Here is a 21,988-nt window from a genome sequence, read left to right on the forward strand (position 1 = left end):
AATCACTTTTTTTGTTCATATAACAAAGTATTAAGCCAAGTTCCATAAAAATCGTGAGTAATTTTAAGAATAAGAAAAAGTCGGGAGAAATATATTGTAAATCGGGTTGGTGAGAGAGCGGTCGAAAATCGGGAGAGTTGGCAAGTCTGCATAATTATATGTATCATCAAGTAACTAATTAACGATGGAATAAAGCATGTTAGAAATATAATTATAAGCATACACTACTTTGGAAATGAAAGAAGAAAAGTCACTTAACTAAAAGAACTTAAGAGAATAAAAAATTTTATATTACATACATGAAAGATTCAAAAAAAAAAAAAATATGCTGGAAATTTATTAACAAATTAATTGGAAAAAACTGACAATAGAGCTTTAAATTTCTAATTTTCAATTAAAGCACAACCCCCCCCCTCAAGGCCGCTGCTCAGGATTAAAACAAAGACTTTCTGAGCTTATACATACTACTGCAATTATCACACATCACTGAAGGAATTTTAATTTCATAGTCATTGAAATCACTATACAGAAAAATGAAATAGATGAGATTGCTTTTAACAGATACACTTCAATGTTGTAACACACATGTGATAATTTCCATGCACCAACCATAACCCACAAGTTACTCAACACAATCACTCACAGTAAATATGCATGAAGACTGCTGCATTCTAATAGATCTACAAATCATTCTTTCTTTTTCAAATCTTTTGATAAGGCCAAAGTGTGTTGATTTCAAAACCATATTTTGAATGATATATATCTTTCAGGATTCCTTTAACTTATTTACTTTTAAGCTTGAGATACTTTTCCATTGAAGTATATAAGTTTAAAAATCCTTGCAACTATAAGAGATATAATAATTTCATCGATGCGTTGACAGAACTTATAAAAGAGTTGGCTAGATAAGATGAAATTAATCACTTTTTAGTCATGGCCGAGAAAACTGCTGCAGAGATACGAGAGGAGGAAAAACCATAATTGACTTAACAGTTGTTTAATTGGCACAACATTAGGGGTGCTAAACATACCTTACAATTTCTATATATGCAGCTTACATTTTAGAGAGTAGGAAAAGAAGCTTAGCAAACAGATGAGACTTTCCTAGGCAGCAGCAGGTGAAAAAGCGATACGTGGTAATTGCAGTAGTATTTATATGCTCAGCAAATCCTTTTTTTTTTTTTTTAAATCCTGAACAGTAATAGGGCAAAAGTCTACACCAATGCAATAACTACAGAGAAAGTGCAGATGTTTTGAAGGGAGTTGTGCTTTAACTGAAAATAAGAAATTTACAGATCTACTGTCAATTTGTTGCAATTAAATTTAATTTGTTATTAATTTTTGATCATATTTTTATATCTTACACATATATATATTTTAGTAAATAAATCACTACTCATTATATATATGTGTGTGTGATATTTGCAGTAGATAGGCATAGCTTAGCAATCTGGTCACATCAGGGTCCGGGTGTGATTATTGCGGAGTGGAAAACAGCCGAATTGAAGACACAGGAGAATTTCAATTTTTTAAAACTCTGTATCCTTATTCACTTAAAATAGCAGATCATTATTCTTTTAAATTCTTCAAAACTACATATCCAATAATGATTTAAATTAAAATAAGGTTAAAGTAAAGTTTTTGACATCATAACTATTCTAACAAAGAGAAGAAGGGACAGAGCAGCAGCAAAAATGTCTCAAGCGGCAGGAGGGAAAAAGCAATGTTACCAAAAATGGCATGAACTCGATATTTATAGCAGCGATTACATAACATGCCACAATGTTCTCGAAAGTACTAGTCTAGGGTTAAGTTCCTAAAATTGTGGAAAGTTAGAGTTTGCCTGTTCACGTAGAGCAAAGCCATCATATTTTTTTATATTTTACATATATATATGTAAAATATAAAAAAGTAGTATGTACATAAATATACATGGCATTATATACAAATGAATGAGCAGATATCTGTCATAAACATTAATTAGACGTATTAGATTGGACAATAACTTTGGTAATGCATCACATTTTGTAATAAAGCTATAGTAACTCTTTAAGAATAGTAATTTTGAAATACTTATTTAATAAAGGCAAAAGAGATTTTACAAGATATTTTTGTTTCACATGTCTAACACATATTCTTGACTACTTACATAACAATATTTTTTAACGTTACTAAGTAAGATTATTGGCAACAAAAAAATTTTTTTACATACACTAGTGGCAAGTGAGCTGAATTTACCAAAGCCACCATTAGCAACCAAACCTCTAACAGCCAACTCTGCTGCTTGTCGACGGGCATCCTTCTTAGTTTTGTCCCATGCAGTTGATAGCTCCTCTTCACCCATATAAGCTACTGCCTTAAACCTAATATTTCAAAAATATATAGCTCTTAGAAACAGCAAGTGAAAGGAATGCAACAGTAGAAACAAATGAGTACTTTTGCATTATTCACATAGTGATGAGAGGAATCACCGGGAAAAGCATTATGTCATCAAAGTAGACAATGCAGAATTTAATGAACATACAATTTATCTGACAATCCACTAATAATTGTGCATGCATTGTTCCAGCTTGTAATGTGCACCCTTTTGGAAATCCCATGAAGCAAACAAAATTATATGAAAATGTATTGTTTACAATTGGCGGCAAAGAGTTTGAATGCGAGTAGGAAACTGGTTTGAGAATAGCCAAACATCATTTACGACAGCTATTCGCTTCATTTATTGCTGGTCCAAAGAAAATATAGGCTTTGGAAGTTTGGTGTGATACTAATAATATGGAGGTGAACTTAAATCATACTGCCTGACTTTCTCACTCATGCACCAATCTTTGGATCTTCAGCTGACATATAAGGGTACCCAAATCCCCTAGTGCGATAAATTTAAATATTTGGGTATGACGTTTGACCGCAAATTAACATGGAAGCCACATGTTGAGGACTTGTACAACCATGCTACAAAGAGACTCAGTGTCCTTAAATGCCTTGCTGGGGCAAGGTGGGGTTGCACTGGACAAACCCTGCTCAAAACTTACGATTCGTTTATCCTCCCCCTTCTGACTTATTGCTGTGAGCCACTTGTTGTGCCGTAGAAAATGTACTCTAGAAAAAATCCAAAATCAGTGCTTACATATTGTTTCTGGAGACGTGAAGACCACCCCAATTGACGCCATGTTTATGTTAACTGGTGATAAACCCTTAAGAACCGTAATTCAAGAGAGGTCCTTAATTCTCTGGGAAAAGATCATTAGAGTTCCTGGATGTCTTTCACTCTGGAATGAAGTCAAGATCTGACTAGAAATCTAAAGACCCAGACGGGCTTTTTACAGAGAGTTTTTCAGTTAAAAAATTCACTTGGTTTAATGAATGAACCAGAATTACTTGTTCCACTACAAAATAAAATAAATTTGAAATCTTTCTGAATTAATCTTGACCTGGGTCAAAAAGTAACGAAACGTATTACGGATATGTCTATTTTGAGAGCCCTCGTTTTCGAAGTATTAAATATTTTTTACCCTGAGCCAGAGTGGCTTCGGATCTTCACTTATGGATAACTCCTGTCTGATGGCCCTATTGCAGGTGCCGGAGTTTTCACTGAAATATTCTCTTTCTACATCCCTGTGGGCCAAGGTTCTGCGTTTGACGGTGAAATTGCTGCGATTCGCACAGCTCCGTATCAGCTACCATGCCACTTGGAAAAATTCTCAAGAGCAGTTATACTCAGTGATTCTCGAGCTGCTCTGTTGGCAATTGTTTCAGATAAAATCCCATATCGAATGACATATTGGATTGTTGACATTATCTACAAAACCTGGATTCACTTGAGAAAACTATAGTCCTCCAGTGGGTTCCTGCCCACTGTGGGATTCCAGGTAACTAGAAAGCCGACTTCTTGGCAATAAAGGGTGCTTCAATCATGCAGAATATTTTTCGTCCTTTGCCTTTCCATACTGTTAGGGATCTTATTAAAAGTTCTTTCAAAGTACGTGCTCAGGAAGATCTCTATCATCGTGTTTCTTATTAGTCTTGGAAGAATGCTATCCCGAATTTGTGTAATGGCCCAAGGCGTAGAGCGATCGCTGAATTCTGCCATGCCACCGAACATGACTGCATATCATTTTCATAGATTAAAAATTGTTCCTTCTCCGATATGCACTCTGTGCAGCTCTGGAGAGGTGATAAATGCCATACATCTAACCCACTGTCCTGCTCTGCACAAGACTTTTCTCACCGAGCGTTATTGGGGGGCAAGAGATATGTTAGATTAATGCACTCTGTTACAGATGTATTTTTTTTTTCATTGTTTTGCTGTATTCTATGTTCTTGTTTTTTTTTTTTTTTTTTTTTTCTGTAACTGTTCATAATCTGCCATCGGAAATTTAAAAAATATATATATTGGTTAAGTTTTATCGTTCTTACTCAACATGTCTTCAAATACAAGGAATGACTCATGCAATTATCTGCCAGAAGTACATGCAGAGCAGTGCCAAGTTGCTGTGTGATGTCAATAATTCTGCAATTTCAGTTTTAGCCCAAAGGGCATTAGCCCAGGAGGGCTATTAATATCATTTTGACATTTTGGGTTAAAAACTTTATATGTTGGTTCACTTTTCAAATTGTAGCCACCAAATATTATCACCCCATGTTATACTTAAAGAAATTAAATAATGAAGAATCTGCATAAATGTATGTATGTTTCTTGCACTCTGATAAGACAACGGGACCTACAGCAATCAAATTTTGAATAACGTAATCGAATATGGGCATCGGGAAGACCTAATTTGTAATTTGGGATTTATTTTATTATCAATTTCATATTTTGTAACATTTTAACGAATTTTTGATTAACAAACTCAACGATTTCAAAACGAGCAATGGTAACACTGTACGGGGGGGGGGATAAAATTATCTCCAGTGTGCGAGACTGTGTATCAGAAATTCTAAAGATATGTTCCTTTTAAAATTATTTCACGATATTGGTGTTGAATATTGAATTTTATGGTTTAAGTACAAAGAACATAATAAATAAGGGTAACATACAAAACGCTAAAAAAAGTCCCTTTGGGCATACTATAAAATCTGAAAATCTGATTTTTATCCCGGGATAGGGGAGAGACTTAAAAAAAAGTCACAGTAGATTTACATTGAAAGCAGTGGCAGTTTGCTCTGCAATGTAGAGAATTTTCTGATGCTTTTTAAAATTGAAACAAGTCACTGCGAACATGGACCAAAAAAATATAAAGTTTTATTGTGGGTGTTTATTGCATTTTTAATTTAGTTACTTTACTATTTTATGAAATTTTAAGCATTTTGAATTTTTTTAATGCAATTTTTTACTGTTTCATTACGGAGGTTTCCTACGTTTTAAATTTCATTAATCCATTGCTGTTTTATGCAATTTTCAGCAAACTGCCATTTTTTAAAAATATTATTTTACATAATTTAAAAACCTCATGCTTCTAAATTTCAAGTTTTAAAAAATTCAGGAAAGTAATTAATCCTCTTAAATTTATAGCACTTAAATAATATTTTGTTTCATTATTTAATTATTTGCAGAAATGATTATAATAGCAAAAATTTAGATAAACAAAAAGCTGAGGCCACATGATCAAACATGACTGCTGTGGTTAACTCAGACAGTTAAATAATTAAAATTGGAAAAACATGCAAAACTAACCAATTGATCACTATTTAGCTGTCTAAAAAATGTCTTCATATAACTAAAAATCCAGCTTTTATATAAATGTAATTTCCTCAAAATATTAGTAACTGTTGATGATGCCAGGTTCTTTCAAAGTCCATTATCACAAGTCTAGCTCATGAGATATGGTATATTTTAAGCCAAGAACAAATGTAAAATGGACCCTGTGTAGACAAGTTTTAAAACAGAACAACTCATACTATGCAACAAAAAAACTCGTACCAAATTTAAAATATAGAATTTAAAAAAATATATCAGCAGTAAATTCAGTGTATTGATACCTGAAAACATTGACTTACATGAATACTATAATGCAATTTTATATTCTAACTCATTCAAATATCTGCTTCAAATCAAAATTAGATTTCAGTGTGTGAAACCATTTCAATTCAAATATCTGCTTCAAATCAAAATTAGATTTCTATGTTTGAAACAATTTAAATTTCCTCATATTCTAATTTCTACTTTACCTCACAAATTATCTACTGATGAAAAAATATTTTCATTCAGTATCTTTTCATCATAATCTTATTAAATTACTAATTTTTTAATTAATTTAAATTTTTTTAATTAATTTTAAATTTAATTAAGTGGGCCTACTTGTTTTAAATAATTTGTCATCTATTAACAATACAACTAATAATCCCTCAAATCAATTGGTTTTCCTGCTTAATTGAAGATAATCATTAGTTTCAAATGTTAAAACTCTTAATATTCTCAGAAGTACAGTATATTTTAAAATTATTCTTCGAAGATGCTATTTTACATTTCTGTGTATTAGTTATAATGATAATGTTTATTTTATTTATATATGTATCTCAGATAACTCTAAAATAAAATACAAACTTTAATTCTTCTTCATAGTTTGGTTGCTTCCTCTTTCTATCCTAAAATAGTAAAATGCTTATAATAAAACAATCTAAAAAGTATGATTTCAAAATTAATCCTTGCCATATGATTCTTATGTAATACTAATGATATGAGTATGTACATAACACTTCAGCCAATAATACTAAAATCTTAAATAACCAACACAAAGTGAAATCAAAACTGAACCATTCTTAACCAGGCTTACATCTGCACATTTCTTCCCCATTCTCTCTCCTTCTGATTTGCTGTCCACTGCTTTTTACTTTCTCCAATTCCATTATAAAAATGCATATATCAACAAGACCATTCAAGAGCAGACACACTTCTTGCATGAATTTAGCTGGTGTCTATCAAAAATATCGTATACAAAAATGACACATAGAAAATAATGTAAGGAACAAATATACTGGGAGAAAAAGCATGGACAAAACTTCATAGTATGAAACATCATCATCAAAAATACAGCAGTTCGAAAAGATTGCAGTTTTAAAACATCATTGTAAAAAATATTGTGGTAAAAATAAAGCACATACAAATCACTGCATGAGGATAAATTGTAGACATGAGTTTTTAAGGCATTAAAAATTCTAAATGTAATTTGCATAATGATTTGTGAGCTCAAGAAAGCCAAATGAGGAAAATTTCTACATCCATATTTCATATTTTTGAAGTGACTAATAAATTTTTATTAAAAACCAAGAAGGAAACAAACATTCAAAAATTGAAAATGAGTAGAAAATTAGTGCTATGTGTAGCAGTTAGCAGAATTTTTAATTTATGTACTTAACTATTAAAGGTTACAATTTAATTACTTTAAGAAGTCGTACTGGTAGGTTTTAGTTGCATTGGTAATTAGGTTGTAATTACTCTCTTTATATTGTATTGGTTGTCTTAGGAAGACAAACATCACAAGGGTTCACAATTATGTATTATTTCTGAAAAATATCTGTATTTAAATTTTCTAGGTACAATTTTAAATTTTATTTTACCCTATGATGGATGAAAATGCAAATTTTCATTAATATTCAACTGCTGAAACAAACACAAGTGGTCAGATTGTAATGATGTTGAACACTGATACTTCAACCCAGCAGATGTGGCCTGAATGCATGAGATTTTTGTGGTATTTCTGATGTATAACATTAATATGAGCCAGTTCTTGAGAAAATCCTCCATAATGGTATCCCTTAACGGCCCTTAGGCAGATAGCCATAGTGTGCTTTGCAATAATCACTGCAAATCAAAATCTTATACTGAAATAATTTGTACCTATCCCCCCCAATATGTTTCATCACAACTAATGAATCAATATGTCAACAATTAACTGCACACTGTACACGAAAATATTAACGACACTTTAAAAGGCAAATAAACTGAAATAAAAGACTTAATTTTAATTAAAATCAGATTAATAAGAATGAAAAAATAATTTGATAATAAGTTAAATTATTTAATAGGTAACCTCATGTAGTTACCGATTTCTTTCCCTAATCATTTTAGATTATATTTTTCATGTAAAACTACAAATACAGATTTTTAAATGATGACCTTTAATAGTTAAGCACATAAATTTAAAAACTGCTATAAGTATTACTCATTTTCTGCTCATTTTTAGTTTTTTAATGTTTTACTTTCTTAGTAAAAATTTACTATTTAATTAAAAAATATCAAGCACTGACATAAAAATGTCCTCATTCCTTCTCATACTCGCAAATCATTATACGAGTATACATTTAGAATTTTTAATGTCTGTAATGGTTTGTTATTTTTTGCCACAATATTTTCTATGAAGATGTTTTAAAAGTGTGATGCTTTAGAACTGCTTTATTTTCGATGATGATATTTTCTACCATGATGTTTTCACCTAGAGTTCTTTTTTCCAATCATATTTTGTACGTTTTCAACTAATGTTGTTTTCTTTGTCATGTTTTCACCTGTAATCTTTTAACTGTATCTATATCAAAAGTGTTTTATCAAGAATAATGAAGTGTGCATTAAATTATTGTCATATTTCAGGGAAACTGGCTCAAAATCATACTACACAATAAGAAAATCATGAAAATTTCCATGCAACCAAATCAACAATATCAGAAATTAAATTCAGGATGCAATTACTAAGGTTCTGTAATTTCCAGCCGCTGGCTAGCAATATTAATGAATCTGATGGATTTGTAATATCTCACATCATAGTTGAACACTGTATTAAATCAATGCAAAACATCTTTTATTATGATTGAATTATTTGCAATATCTCAAATCATAGTTGAACACTGTATTAAATCAATGCAAAACATCTTTTATTATGTTCATGAAATGTTATCAACCAAAATGTATCTAAGAATTTTTAAATCCATAAATAAGCAACAAAAAGAAAATAAGATTACAATTATAGTAAAAGCAATTAGACACCTCCTCTCCTCCCCCCAAAAAAATCCTTACAGAATGTTATAATGGAATATTTTCATTTTGTCCTTCCAATCACAGATTAAAGTCAACAAATACCTAAATAATTTCAAGAGCAGCTTGTTAACAAACTTCTACAAAATATGGAAGCAAAAATAAATCAGCCGAAACAGAAATTTAGGCAGTTTGTTTCAAATTCTAAATCTGGCAAACTGGAAAAAAACTAAAATGAAAATGTTTTCAGAAAAACTGAACAGGAGAATTAGTAAAGAACACTTAATCCTCTTAAAAACCTTTCATACATGAATGTTAATTCTTAATTCACCATGTTGTTCTGCTGTTAAATTTTTCGTATTATGATCATACACATATTATAGAATAGATATGAATGTGTCTAACTGATAATACAAAAAAGTTAGTAAAATAATTTTAAACTCTTGCTTTTCATATACATAACAAGATATGAATACAACTTTAAAAATATTTCCTTATTTTGTACATACTCGTATACAATAAAACATTTTTATTGTGTACTGAATGATTATTATGAAGCATTTTCATAAAAACAAGACCTTAAGACAGTTTTATACTTAAAATCTACTTCATTAGTGAATGCTATGCAGAAATCTTAACTTCGAATTTTTTTCAATACACAGAATACACAAACAAAAGTTTCTGCATCAAGAACACTTAAATAGCCAGCAGATGGAAACTGATATAGTTCCCTATTTTATGAATTACACTATTAATAACTTAACATTACAATATAATAAAAATTAAGGCAGTACTAAATCTGTTTCATGCATTTACGTTCAGCATTTTTCAATTAACTCCTTATGTTAAAAAATATTTCCTTACTAAAGCAGCTATTATTAAGACTTATTTTTGATGACTTCAAATATTACAGAGTATAAATTTGACAATTACGTTTGACTATTTTGACATATAACCATAGTGATAACTTTAACAAGAAAGTATAACTGAAAAATAAACAGCTTACTTTTGGTTCTTAACCAGCTACGTTAATAATAAACTTTTTAACCAAGTTTTTTTAACATTTCAAAGTTTTCTGTTATAATTTGTTTTCTGATTTTCTTTCCAATATTTTCTTACTTTTAGATTATCCCCAAGTACTTTAATTTTTGAAATTTCACTCTTATTTTATCCAAGTTTTGCCATTTATTCTTAGCATCTATACATAAATATTTCATCTTGAAAATAATAATTCGAACTCTATGAAGAAGGAGACCTCGAATTTGAAAATTGTCACTATAACAATTCTCAAAACAGTTCCTTACATTTTAACTAAATTCGTACAATTTATACTTTTATTAAATTTATTTCATTTTGGGTGTACTATGATGTCCTGTTAAACTTTAAAAACTGTTATGTTAAACTTTATAACTTTTAAATATATTCAATGTACTTCTTTAATCACAAGTATATTTTTAAAACACACACTAACCTTGGATTATGAGGAGGTCCTTCAGATAACACAATTTCTACCTTGGTATCAATATGGTTCCTTTGTCCATATTCATAGAGAGCACTGACTGGATTTTTCATTAGTGCGGCAAAGCTATCACTGTTGAGGACGTCATTTACATAATGAGCAGCTGAGTTTGGTTCTGGTAATTTACCAGCAGCAGCTTTAGCGGCAGCAGCAGCTGCTGCTTTTCGGGAAGAATTTCCAGAAGATTCGTTGCTTTGCCTCCCATTTCGTGAGTTCATGGAACGCCCACTACCATGCTGACTTTCAGAATCAGCAGATGTCTTTGATGAATTTGATGCAATCTTGCATGATGATTCGATGTTTTTATTCATATTTGGAGCCTGCAAGGAGCTCATCAAATTAATCAGATCTGGAGATAATGGCAGTGAAGAAGAGTTTTCAATAACAGCTGCCTCCTGAAAATTTTTCTTCATTAAATTTTCAGGAATTTCATTTCCATTCTTAAGGTGAGACCTGTTTGGCTCAGCGTACGCGTTATTCGCGTTCACTTCGGTGGGTGATTCAATGTTAGAACTCGACTCTTCATATGATGCCATATTATTTGCCAATAAGCCTTTTACTCCATTTTTGTATCTTTGCCTGCCACCTAATGGAGTCAAAGGCTTTGTATATTCAATTTCTTTGGGAACACCATTTGGCAAAGCATTATGCACAACAGTCTGATCTTCTCGTTTGTAATTAATTTCAGTCTGTTTCACTGTTTTATCACCAATGTTATTCACCAACTGTTCACCAAGTTGCCACATTGGAGGTGACTCATTAACTTTGGTAACAACTCCTTTCTGCTGTAATTTGTATAACAGAGGGTTTATTTCTTTCTTGTTATTGAGTCCAACTCCTTTAACCAGATCCTTTGTATGTATGGCAGTTTGAGCTCTCTTCAAATAATTTATGATGCGCAATACAATGTCATCTTGAGGTATCGCATTGCTTTTATTGACCACAGTGCAAAACATTGAATAATTGTCTTGAAAAACTAATCCTAAAGACATTAAGTGCTGTAAAGCCATTTTTACAATAGGTTCTGGGAACCCCAACAAACTGCACAAAGCTTTGCATGATAAAGGACCTACAAAAAGAAATGAAGTTTTATTAAAACTCACGCTACTGTCCTGTAGCTTTATCAATATACACAAAAAAATATACACTTTCGCAAACATCACATGCTACAGTTGAAAACTCATTCAAGAGAATATATTAATTTATTATTACAGTAAAATAAAACTGTACTTTTTCACGATTAGTAAGTTTGTAATGACAAAGCTTAACAGTATATACTATAGTAAGCCTAGTTTTATAAATAACAACATATGCCTAACATTTCACTTACCATTGAAAACTGAGCATAAACTCTGTCTGGCTTCATTTCTCTGTACATAACACACAGAGATTAATCAGGATTTTTAACTGATTTAAATGAAACCATAATATCATTTCTTTTAAGACAAGCAAATTAGCAGCATATATTTTCCATTGTCTTAATATTGTACATGCAAAATTAATAAAGTGTGCTTTAGATTTCTACACAGTTTAAATGAATCGACATTTTCCTCAGTAACATTTAAAAAAATTGATACATAATATATTTACAGCATCTGTAGTTTTCATGAGTAAAATACTGAAGGATGTTTCTACATTTTTAATATTTTTATTAAAAACAAAGATCTAAAAAACATTTTGAAAGAATTATTTATCAATAACGTATTCTGAACTTCTAAACATCATCTGTTTTTTTAAAAGACAAATGTAATTTTTTTCAAAGCCTGCTCTTACCAAAAAGAAATATTTCCATTCTTTAACAAAAAACAAAAAAGGTGAGAAAATCATGGGATAATTTTTACAAGAAGTATTATTGAAATAAGAAGTATTCACAAGATAAAAGCTTCCAAACACTGCTTTTAAGAGGAAATGAAGAATAAAGGATGTATCAAAGAAATTGTGAATTTTTAACAAACTCTTTCAAAAGTAAAGACTCAGGTCATAAAAGAAAATCAACAAACTTAAAAGACAATTACAATGTCTTTAAATATATATCTGTATCAACACTAAATAAAACAGGTTTAAATATTAGCCCTTTAGCAATTATCAAAGTTTTTAGCCACTGCTCTATCATTATGCACAGTATATTAAAATTACAGATACAACAATTTCCTTGCAGTTGTTTTTAGAAATTATACTGATTTTCAGTAAAACTACAGACAGTTCAAGAGTTAATTCTTTTAAAAGCAATCTTTATACCACATTTTTTAATAAAATAGTTATCCTTTCATACCTGCAATATCAACAGAATTCAACTGGCAAACATTTAGCACATTTTCTAATACTGCAAATTGCTGAAATTGCCTTTGCTCGTTTTATATTACACTAAACAACTTTAGTACCAATGATACTGAATAACTGTAGAAGACTGTCAGATGACTTTCTGTCCTGTGTAATTTTTTTAGTTAAATAATCTCACAAGTTAAAATCTAAAATAAAACTATTTATTAACACACTGACCTAATGGTTACAGAAACTGAAAACATTAAGAGAAACAAATTCTGTTAACTTGCAAGTACACAAACAGCTTTTAATGTAAGTTTGAAGTAAAGCAGATGTAGTGTACAACATGTAGTGTACAAACCTTTGCCCCTCTGAAAAAAATCAGCCACAGAAAATTTTACTGGCAACCTAAGTTGCAATAGCAGAAAATCTGAACTAGAATAATCAGCTTATGCTGCCAAACACTCTCTGTTAAACCTTGCAACTAGTTTATATATTCTGTAATCTTTTAACTGCCATGCCCGAGATATGTTCGAAAATGTCACGCCCGAGAATTACTTGGGGTAATTTTTTTTGAGTGCATCGTATTGTTACACCCGAATATATATCAGGAGACGTTTATTTCAGCTTCATCTCTTTGTCAAACCCGACTGTATCTCGGGAAAATTTAATGTGCGCTCAATTCAGTAGATGGTAGCACTTTACTGAAGATTTCAAAGGAGGTTAGAAGTTCTTTGGTTCAAAGTGTGCGGAATCTTTTTGTTGTAAAATGGTGTTCAGTTCTTTGAAACGTTATATAGATGATTTAGATTCTTCAAAAGAAGATGAAGATTTTGAAGGCATCGATACTAGTGACGCAGGTAAAACTGAGGAGAGTGACATTGAAAGTAGCAGTGAATCAACGGATAGCGATGATGACGATATAGGAAATGCGAGACACTGGTGTGAAATAATTGCTTCTGGGCGATTAGGGACCCTGCGGTTCCCTTTTACAGGTATTCCAGGTGTAACTTTTCCTGTAAACATAAACTACACTCCTTTAGATATTTTAGAAATGTTTCTGGATTCAAATCTAATGGAAATAATTGTCAAAGAAACGAACAACTATGCAGAACAAGAAAGAAAAGCAAATCGGGCAAATATATCAAGGTGCTCCTGCAGTAAAAAATGGATCCTTACAAATGACAGAGAAACGAAGCTATTCTTTGAGCTAATAATTCTTCAAGGTATTGTCCGTAAACCAAATCAGGCTATGTACTGGTCTCATCGAAGGATTTTGCATACTCCAATTTACTCAAAAGTAATGCCCGTAAATCATTTTATTTTGCTTTTTCGATATTTACATTTTTTCAATAATGAAGCTGAAAAAACGATTTTCCAAATCAAAAACTTTGGAAGCTATATAATGTGACAGAAAATTTAAGGGAAAAATTTTGTAAATTTTACATACTGGAAAGTGATGTATCAGTTGATGAAAGCTTGCTGCCTTATAAAGGAAGGTTATCTTGGAAATAATATATTCCTATCAAACGTGCACAATTTGGAATCAAATTTTTTATGCTTTGTGAGGCGGAAACAGGGTATATTTGTGACTTCATTGTCTATAAATGAAATAGTACTGTCTTCAATCAATTGTATACAAATTATGGACTTTCTATAAAAGTCGTCATGCACCTATTGCATCGCTTTCTTGAAAATGGTTATTGTGTGACTGTAGATAACTATTACATGTTACCCGAGCTTGCAGATTTACTTATAGCAGGGGTGTTTGTGGGACCCCAAAAAATCCCCTGAAACTTTTACAGACTTACTACCGACATTTTGGAGTTTCGAGAAGGGGGGGAGAGAAATGAAAAATTACAATTATGAAGTATTGAATGACCTAATTATAAAAGTTCAATGAATTACTTTTTTTGCAAAATTAATAACCATAAATTTTCAAACATATAAACTACTACATTTTATGTAAATATTTTAAATTACCTGAATTAATTCTTTAAAAAAAATTATCTAATTTCTGCTGCTTTTTTTTTATTTTCTGATGTTTGTGGGCTTGTCTTTCTTTTGTGGTGAACTTCATAATTGCAGGAAGGTTGACTTTTATTTTCCTCATTTACAGTTGAAGAAATTTCCTCGAGAACTGCACATGCAGAGGTAGAAGCAGTTTGCTTTTCTGCTAATGTAGAGACTTTTATACGCAACTCATCAGAAATACATGTTTTTAAGTGCTCTTGATATGTTTTCCAACTTCTGTTCATATTCAGTAAGAGATTTTTGTGAATTGAATCAGTCATTGGATTTTTTGAGCCATATTTTTCACATGAGGTTTCTTTAGAAGCCATTAAATCATACAGTCAAAAGTCTTTAATCCGGATTCGTCGGGACTTCGGGGATTCCGGATTATCGATTTTTCCGGACTATAGATCATCAGTTTAAATCTGGTAAGATGGCATGCAGAAATTATAAAATTAAAAATATGAAACTGTAATTTATAAAATAATGAGCAATTATGATCTAAAGGGCATCAAAATTTACAAAAAAAGAAGCTTAATATTTATATTTGTTTACTTTATTAAACATTTCTTTCAACACACGCATGCGTAAAGCATACATTATGCATAGCCGAAATCAGAAAATTGCAACCAGAAAACTATTTTATTTGTATTCATGATATTTATAATGACGAGGAATTTGATTTAAATCATATCAAAGGCGGAGTATATCGAGATAAAATACTACATTTAGTAAGCAATTATAAGCCGAATAAAATAAAAACATCTGCCCTAAAGATAAGGATAGTGCTGACAGATCAACTTCCAGTTCATTGCGCACCGCGACGACCCCCCTTGCACGCCACGACAGCTTCTGAATTGCAAGATTCCATCTTTAGAGATGCAAAATGATGAACTACAACTTCATTTTGATTGTTGTCATAAAACTGCACCAATATTGCCAGTATACTTTCTTGAGCATTGCTAGTACTTTCATCCAAATTTAGAGAAAATGGAGTCTCCTTTAAAGTTTTAATGATATTTTCCTTAATAGTTTTTGCGAGCCCATTTTTCATCTTATAACATGCAGTAGTCCTGGACATTTCCAACGAGTTTAGTGCCGTCTGATCGCGGCTCAACTGTTTGCAGAGTTCAATTAAACTGGGAGCTACATTGAAAGAAAGAGAATTCTCGGCGATAAACGAAGTTATTAATACCTCTTGGCGTGCTTTTCTTGTCACTATATCCAATGGCCGAGCATCAGTCTCCAGTAAGTCATCAGTATTTTTTGAATTAGCATAATTACTTAGTCATTGAATGTCTAATGCACTTTGAATATTTTATGTGCATCACAGTTTTAGAATGATTTGTGAAAGCCTTGAATCCTTCCCCACCATACTTCAGCAGTGAGTTACAAAAAACACAATATGCTTGTCCAGCAACATTTATTTTCTTGCACCATGTGCCGATGGTATCCCCATTACCATCTCTCCATTCAATCCAATTCCACCTAAATGCATTCCGGACACCTTGTTCTAATTATATAATATCACTATTTATATTGAGAAATTTCATAGTGAAATTCTCTTGCATACATAAATAAAAAAATATTTCAATAAACGAAACGAAAAATTTACACGTGCATCAATAAATGAAACAAAAATTTTACACAGCGGAGAAAAAAAAGTTGAGAAGGGATTAATGAAAAATAGCTAATATGGCGAAAAATCCCCCTTCTCTACTTATTGGCACCACGCCAGGAGAGATAAGACCTTTGAACCCAGAGTCACGTGATCGCACATCTGGTCGAACGAAGTCTCTCCCTTTTTTTATGCCGCGCCTACTTGCCGAAAAGAATCCAGAAGAGAATGTCCGAGAACCGGAGGAATGAGTCATAACTCGCAATAAGGAAAGAACAAAAAAGTTTTCCCCCCTTTTCACGCATTATCACTGCCTTTGGAGAAAGAAAGGAAAAGTTTTCACCACACACACTGACCTTGCGTTTTCTGCTTTCAAAGCAAACAAAATTACCCAGATCAAAATAAATAATTCATTATTATTCCTACTTCCTTTTGAATGACGATCCCCGGAATTTCTGAGTATCGAAGTTCAAAATCCCCGGAATTCCGGGGTTTCCCCGGAGCACAAACACCCCTGCTTAAGCCCAAAAAACAGATATTTATGGCACAGTAAGGATAAACAGACGAGATTTACCTACAGAATTCACTAAAAGAAAATTACAAAAAGGTCAAATCGTAGCTTTTCAAAGAGGTAAGATTTTGGCTTTAAGGTGGAAAGATAAGAAGAATGTGTGTTTGATGAGCAGCATTCATGATACTTCCATGGTCAGTCTCAGGAATAAAAAAATGAAGATATACTCAAGCCGAAGATTGTTTCTGACTACAATCTAACTATGGGTGGTGTAGATCACTGTGATCAGGAAATATCCCTTCATCCAACAATCCAAAAACATCAGAAAAAATATTATAAAACGATATTTTTACATTTACTAGACAAGGTACTCTGGAACTCATATTTGCTCTATAAAAATGTAATTGGAAAACATATTACATTTTTAGAATCTCGAATCCAAGTTGTAGAAGAACTTTTACATAAATATGATGATGCAGCTTTTGGACAAAAGATTGTTGGCAGACTACCTACAATAGATAACCCTGCCCGTCTTACTGAACGACATTTTATATCCCATATTCCTCCTACTCCTGCGAAACGTGAGCCTATAAGACAGTGCAAAGTGTGTTGTTCGAAAAAGGATAAAAATGGGAAAAAGATAAGGAGGGAAACACGATTATGGTGTAGTGATTGTGGAGTTGGTTTGTGCTTGGAAAAGAATTTCCAGTTGTACCACACAAGACTGAATTACTGAACTACTAATGGGTATTCACTTTTATTTATTTTTTAGAAAAAAAATTTTTTTTTTTTTTTTTTTTCATTTTTAGAAAATAATGCTCCACTAGAAGCGAACTTTACAACTGCCATGTTGAGTGGCAGCCGCCTCAAGCAAATATGCAGTGGCTACAAAATTTTACCCATGTACTTCAAAATATCAATTTTTAACTACAAAGTATATTTTATTTTATACTAAACATTTGATTTTTGCAATAAAAAAATTTGACAATTTGTGTACCCAAATCATCAAAATAACTTGACAGTTAAAGGGTTAAACTAATTTACACACTAGTGAAATTGACGAAAATAGAAGTTATAAAATTGGCAAAATAAAAAACTGACTGTTTATTAATCTTAAAAACCTTAAGTTTCATATATGAAATTACACACCTAATAGAATACGAGTCATGTACAATCATCTGTGAAAAAGCATTATTCTTTTGATTCATTAGCAAATGAAAGATCTTTCTTTTCTTTTATGCCACTATACAGTCAAAAGTCTTTAATCCGGACTCATCGGGACTTCGGCGATTCCGGGTTATCGGTTTTTCCGGATTATATATCATCAGTTTAAATTTGGTAAGATGGCATGCAGAAATTATAAAATTAAAAATATGAAACCGCAATTTATGAAATAAAGAGCAATTATGATCTAAAAGGTATCAAAATTTACAAAAAAAAACCCTTAATTTTTATTTGTTTACTTTATTAAACATTTCTTTCAATGCGCCCATGCATAAAGCAAATTAGAAAATTGCAACCAGAAAACTATTTGATGTGTATTCATGATATTTATAATGACGAGGAATTTGATTTAAATCATATCAAAGGCGGAGTATATCGAGATGAAATACTACATTTAGTAAGGAATTATAAGCCGAATAAAATAAAAACATCTGCCCTGAAGATACGGATAGTGCTGACACAGATCAACTTCCAGTTGATTGCGTGCCGCGACGTCCTAAAAATTCTTTCATGCCTAAAAATTCTTTCAAAATCATTAGCAATATACAAATGACGTTATGGTTTGCCTATCAAAAAAGAATCAATTAACTTTAAATACTCATAGTTAAAAAATTTACTTTATCATAAAAGTAGACAAAAATGTAGATAAACTTGGCTTCAAAAGATCAAATAAAGTTTATATTAAAATTCTTATAAGTTTTTCATAAACAGAAAACTGAAAGATGATAAATGAAATCTTCACAGCATCAAAATAATGTTAATTTTTTTATTTAATACAGAAATACCACCCCTTCACCCACAGAGCTGCTAAAACAGTAAAACGCCATCACAATTTTATTTGATTTTTTCCCTTCAAAAAAATAAATAAATAAAAGAAAGAAAAAGGACACACAAGACAAGCATTCAATCTAGTCTTTAATTTCTATTCCCACATTTTGCTTTTAGGACAGTTAAAAGAAAACTTCAAATTTAAAAAATATTAGATCAGTAGACATTGGTGCAGTAAAGCAATAATGTTAACTATACAAAATACCCTTTTATCTTAGAAATCAAGATGCAGCCTAAGAGAATTCAGAAAATACTTATTTCTCTTCCAAAACCATTAGAGTAGAAGCTTCAAAAATTGAATACACTATATGAATAATTTTAACACATGAAAAAGCATAATTTATTTTTTAGCCCAAAGGGGCCCAGAACGGCTATTAATTTCGTTTTGGCATTTTGCGTCAATCCACTGTAAATATCGGTTCATTTTTCAAATTGTTGCCACGAAATATTACTGCAAAGCATTACATTTAAAGAAATTAAATAACGAAGAATCTGCACGAATGTATATATGTTTCTTACACTGTGAAAAAATAAAGGTGCCTAGAGATACCAAATTTTGAATAACGTAGTCCACTCAAACATCAGCATCTGGAAGCCGAATTTGGAATTTGCTTTATTGTCTATTTCATATTTTGTCAAACATTAAAGCCTTTTTAATTAACAAACTCAACGATTTCAAAGTGAGCTATGGCAACACTGTACCGAGGGGTATTTACCTCTAGCACGCAAGACTGCGCACTGGAAATTCTAAAGATATGCTCTTTTAAATATTTTGTGATATTGCTGTTGAATTGAATTTTATGGTTTAAGTACGAAGAAAATGATATTTAATAAGTAAAGATAACACACAAATCGTTAAAAAAAGTTCTTTAGAATGCAACATAAAATCTGAAAGCTTTCAGTTTTTTTTTTTTTTTTTTTTTTTTTTTTTTTTTTTTTTTTTTTTAAATCTGATCTGTCTATATGCTGTGTTGCTTGGAAAAGAACAGCTCACACTAAAACATTTGCATACATTCAAGATTTTCTGACAAAAACAAAGGATAAAATCTTTAAAAGAAATTTTGACACCTCTGATAAACCACCCAACCCAGAGCAGAATCGCAGGGCAAGTATTATATCACCAAAGTAAGCAACACAGAATTTTATGAAAATGTTTTTATCTGATAACCCAGGAATGGTTGCACATGCATTACAGTAGTGCAGAATTCAGTAGTTGAAATTCAATGGTTATCCTTAGGGATGCTGCTTATCAACGGATTTTAGGTGACTATAACAGCTTTTTCCGAATTTGTGCAATTCTCTAATTTTTTAGTTAAAACAAGCCAACGTGTACATGGAAGAAGAGCAGGAAAGTAGTTTATGTACAGTTTTTTAGTGTACAGTGTAAGTGCTGCAATTGACTGGAAAAATTACGTGTAATAAAATAATAAGGATTCTTAAAAATATTCTTAGGAAATGACAAGCGAGTATTATTGTTATATACTGTGTTGTTTAATTTTATATTTGTGCTTCACAAGCTTGGAGAAATTATACCCAAGATCTCGGTACAAATCTAAAATTGCCAAATATGATTGGGAGCCATTATAATTAAATTCACTTATAACAAAATCACTAATTGCATGATATTATTTTGCAAAACCATAGACATAACAATTATAAGACAAGGTAGCATATCTTACAAATAAATTTCTGCATAACAGTAAAGTACTTAATGAAATGCAAAATAAAAATTCTAAAAAAAATTATCAATACACACATCTATTATTCATATTCGTTATCTTTTACATAATTAAGAACAAAATATTTTTAGATAATTAAAAATACTCTTTAATTTCAGTCTTAAGCTATGATTTTTTAATAATGGAAGAAAGCAATCTCATTATTGGCAAGTTAACAAATGGATAAAGGATTTCAGAAAAATTTCTATTGCAACATAGTTTTCTCTCCTAAATTAATAATAATAATAATAATAATGAAGACTTTCTAGAAGACACAGATATGTACACATATTTTTAAATTTTACAATGCTTAAGGTTATAAAATTGAGATCCGATAAAATATTCTAAAGTGGAAATTTTTACAATGAAATTATGCATATAAATTACATAAATATATGTTAAAAATGTTACATTATGTTTCAAAATGATAAAGTAACCAATATTTATTAACTACTCAGACATAGCAGCAGTTTTCATGTTAAACATATTACATTATCAACTAAGTTCCATGGTTAACAACAGGACTCGTTAATTGTTCTTTTCCAAAAGAATTATTTCTGAAAATAAAGAATACAAATTCTAATACATCACTTTTCACACACACACACACACACACACACCTTTTTTTAATAAAAACACTTTACTTTTGAAAACACAGTAAGTTCAATTATTCTTTCTGTATAGTTAAAAAATGAAATTACAAGAAATGTAATTTCATTCACACAGTACTTTTAAAAACTTACTTCTATTTTTCAACAAATTTCAAACATAACACCAAAATAATGCTTTGTACTCAAAAATATATCTAAAACTTTGTACAACTACACTCATAACACAGAAAATTTATCAGACACCATGTACAAATATTTCGTTATTTATCCTTTCCTTAGACATAAAACAAATTATACAATCTATTTAGGAAACAAACTGAAGTTTTGATAAAGAAATGCTAATGAAACATTACATCCATACATAAATTCCAGTTTTTTTTTAATTCTAAAATTGAAAAAAAAAAAAAAAAAAAGCTTTAAACAAAAACTCTTAAAATGTTAAATTAGTTCATACTATACATAAATGTGTTAAAAGTCTGAATTAAAATTTTAACATCCAGTACCTGCTAACACATCACCCAAAAACTACCTGCAACTCTATCTCATGAAAATATGGGCAACTAGAAACTGTTCTGGATTCTTCGATAAAAAATGATATTTTTAATTTTTTCTTATTAATGTTCATTTTTTAGGGGTAAGGTAAGGTGGGAGCTTTATTATTATCATTATTTAAAGTTCTGGTCCTGAGATCAGCAGTGATACTCAATGAATGAAACATG

At 30.9% G+C, this 21,988-nt stretch overlaps 1 protein-coding gene across 1 annotated transcript in view; it reads right to left on the reverse strand.

Annotated features, from left to right (window-relative positions):
* The window catches only part of LOC118189760 (uncharacterized), an 82,536-nt gene that overhangs the window by 50,314 nt on the left and 10,234 nt on the right, over nucleotides 1-21,988 (reverse strand). Inside the window, exons 3-4 of the mRNA XM_085818649.1 lie at nucleotides 10,437-11,553; nucleotides 2,213-2,363 (exon numbers count right to left, since the gene is read on the reverse strand). Of these exons, the coding sequence (XP_085674775.1) occupies nucleotides 2,213-2,363; nucleotides 10,437-11,553 (1,268 nt within the window). The remainder of the gene's footprint in view (nucleotides 1-2,212; nucleotides 2,364-10,436; nucleotides 11,554-21,988) is intronic.

Source organism: Stegodyphus dumicola, chromosome 6, assembly GCF_044657685.1.
Source record: "Stegodyphus dumicola isolate Sdum_Otavi_A_Nest chromosome 6, ASM4465768v1".
NCBI classification, from domain to species: domain Eukaryota; kingdom Metazoa; phylum Arthropoda; class Arachnida; order Araneae; family Eresidae; genus Stegodyphus; species Stegodyphus dumicola.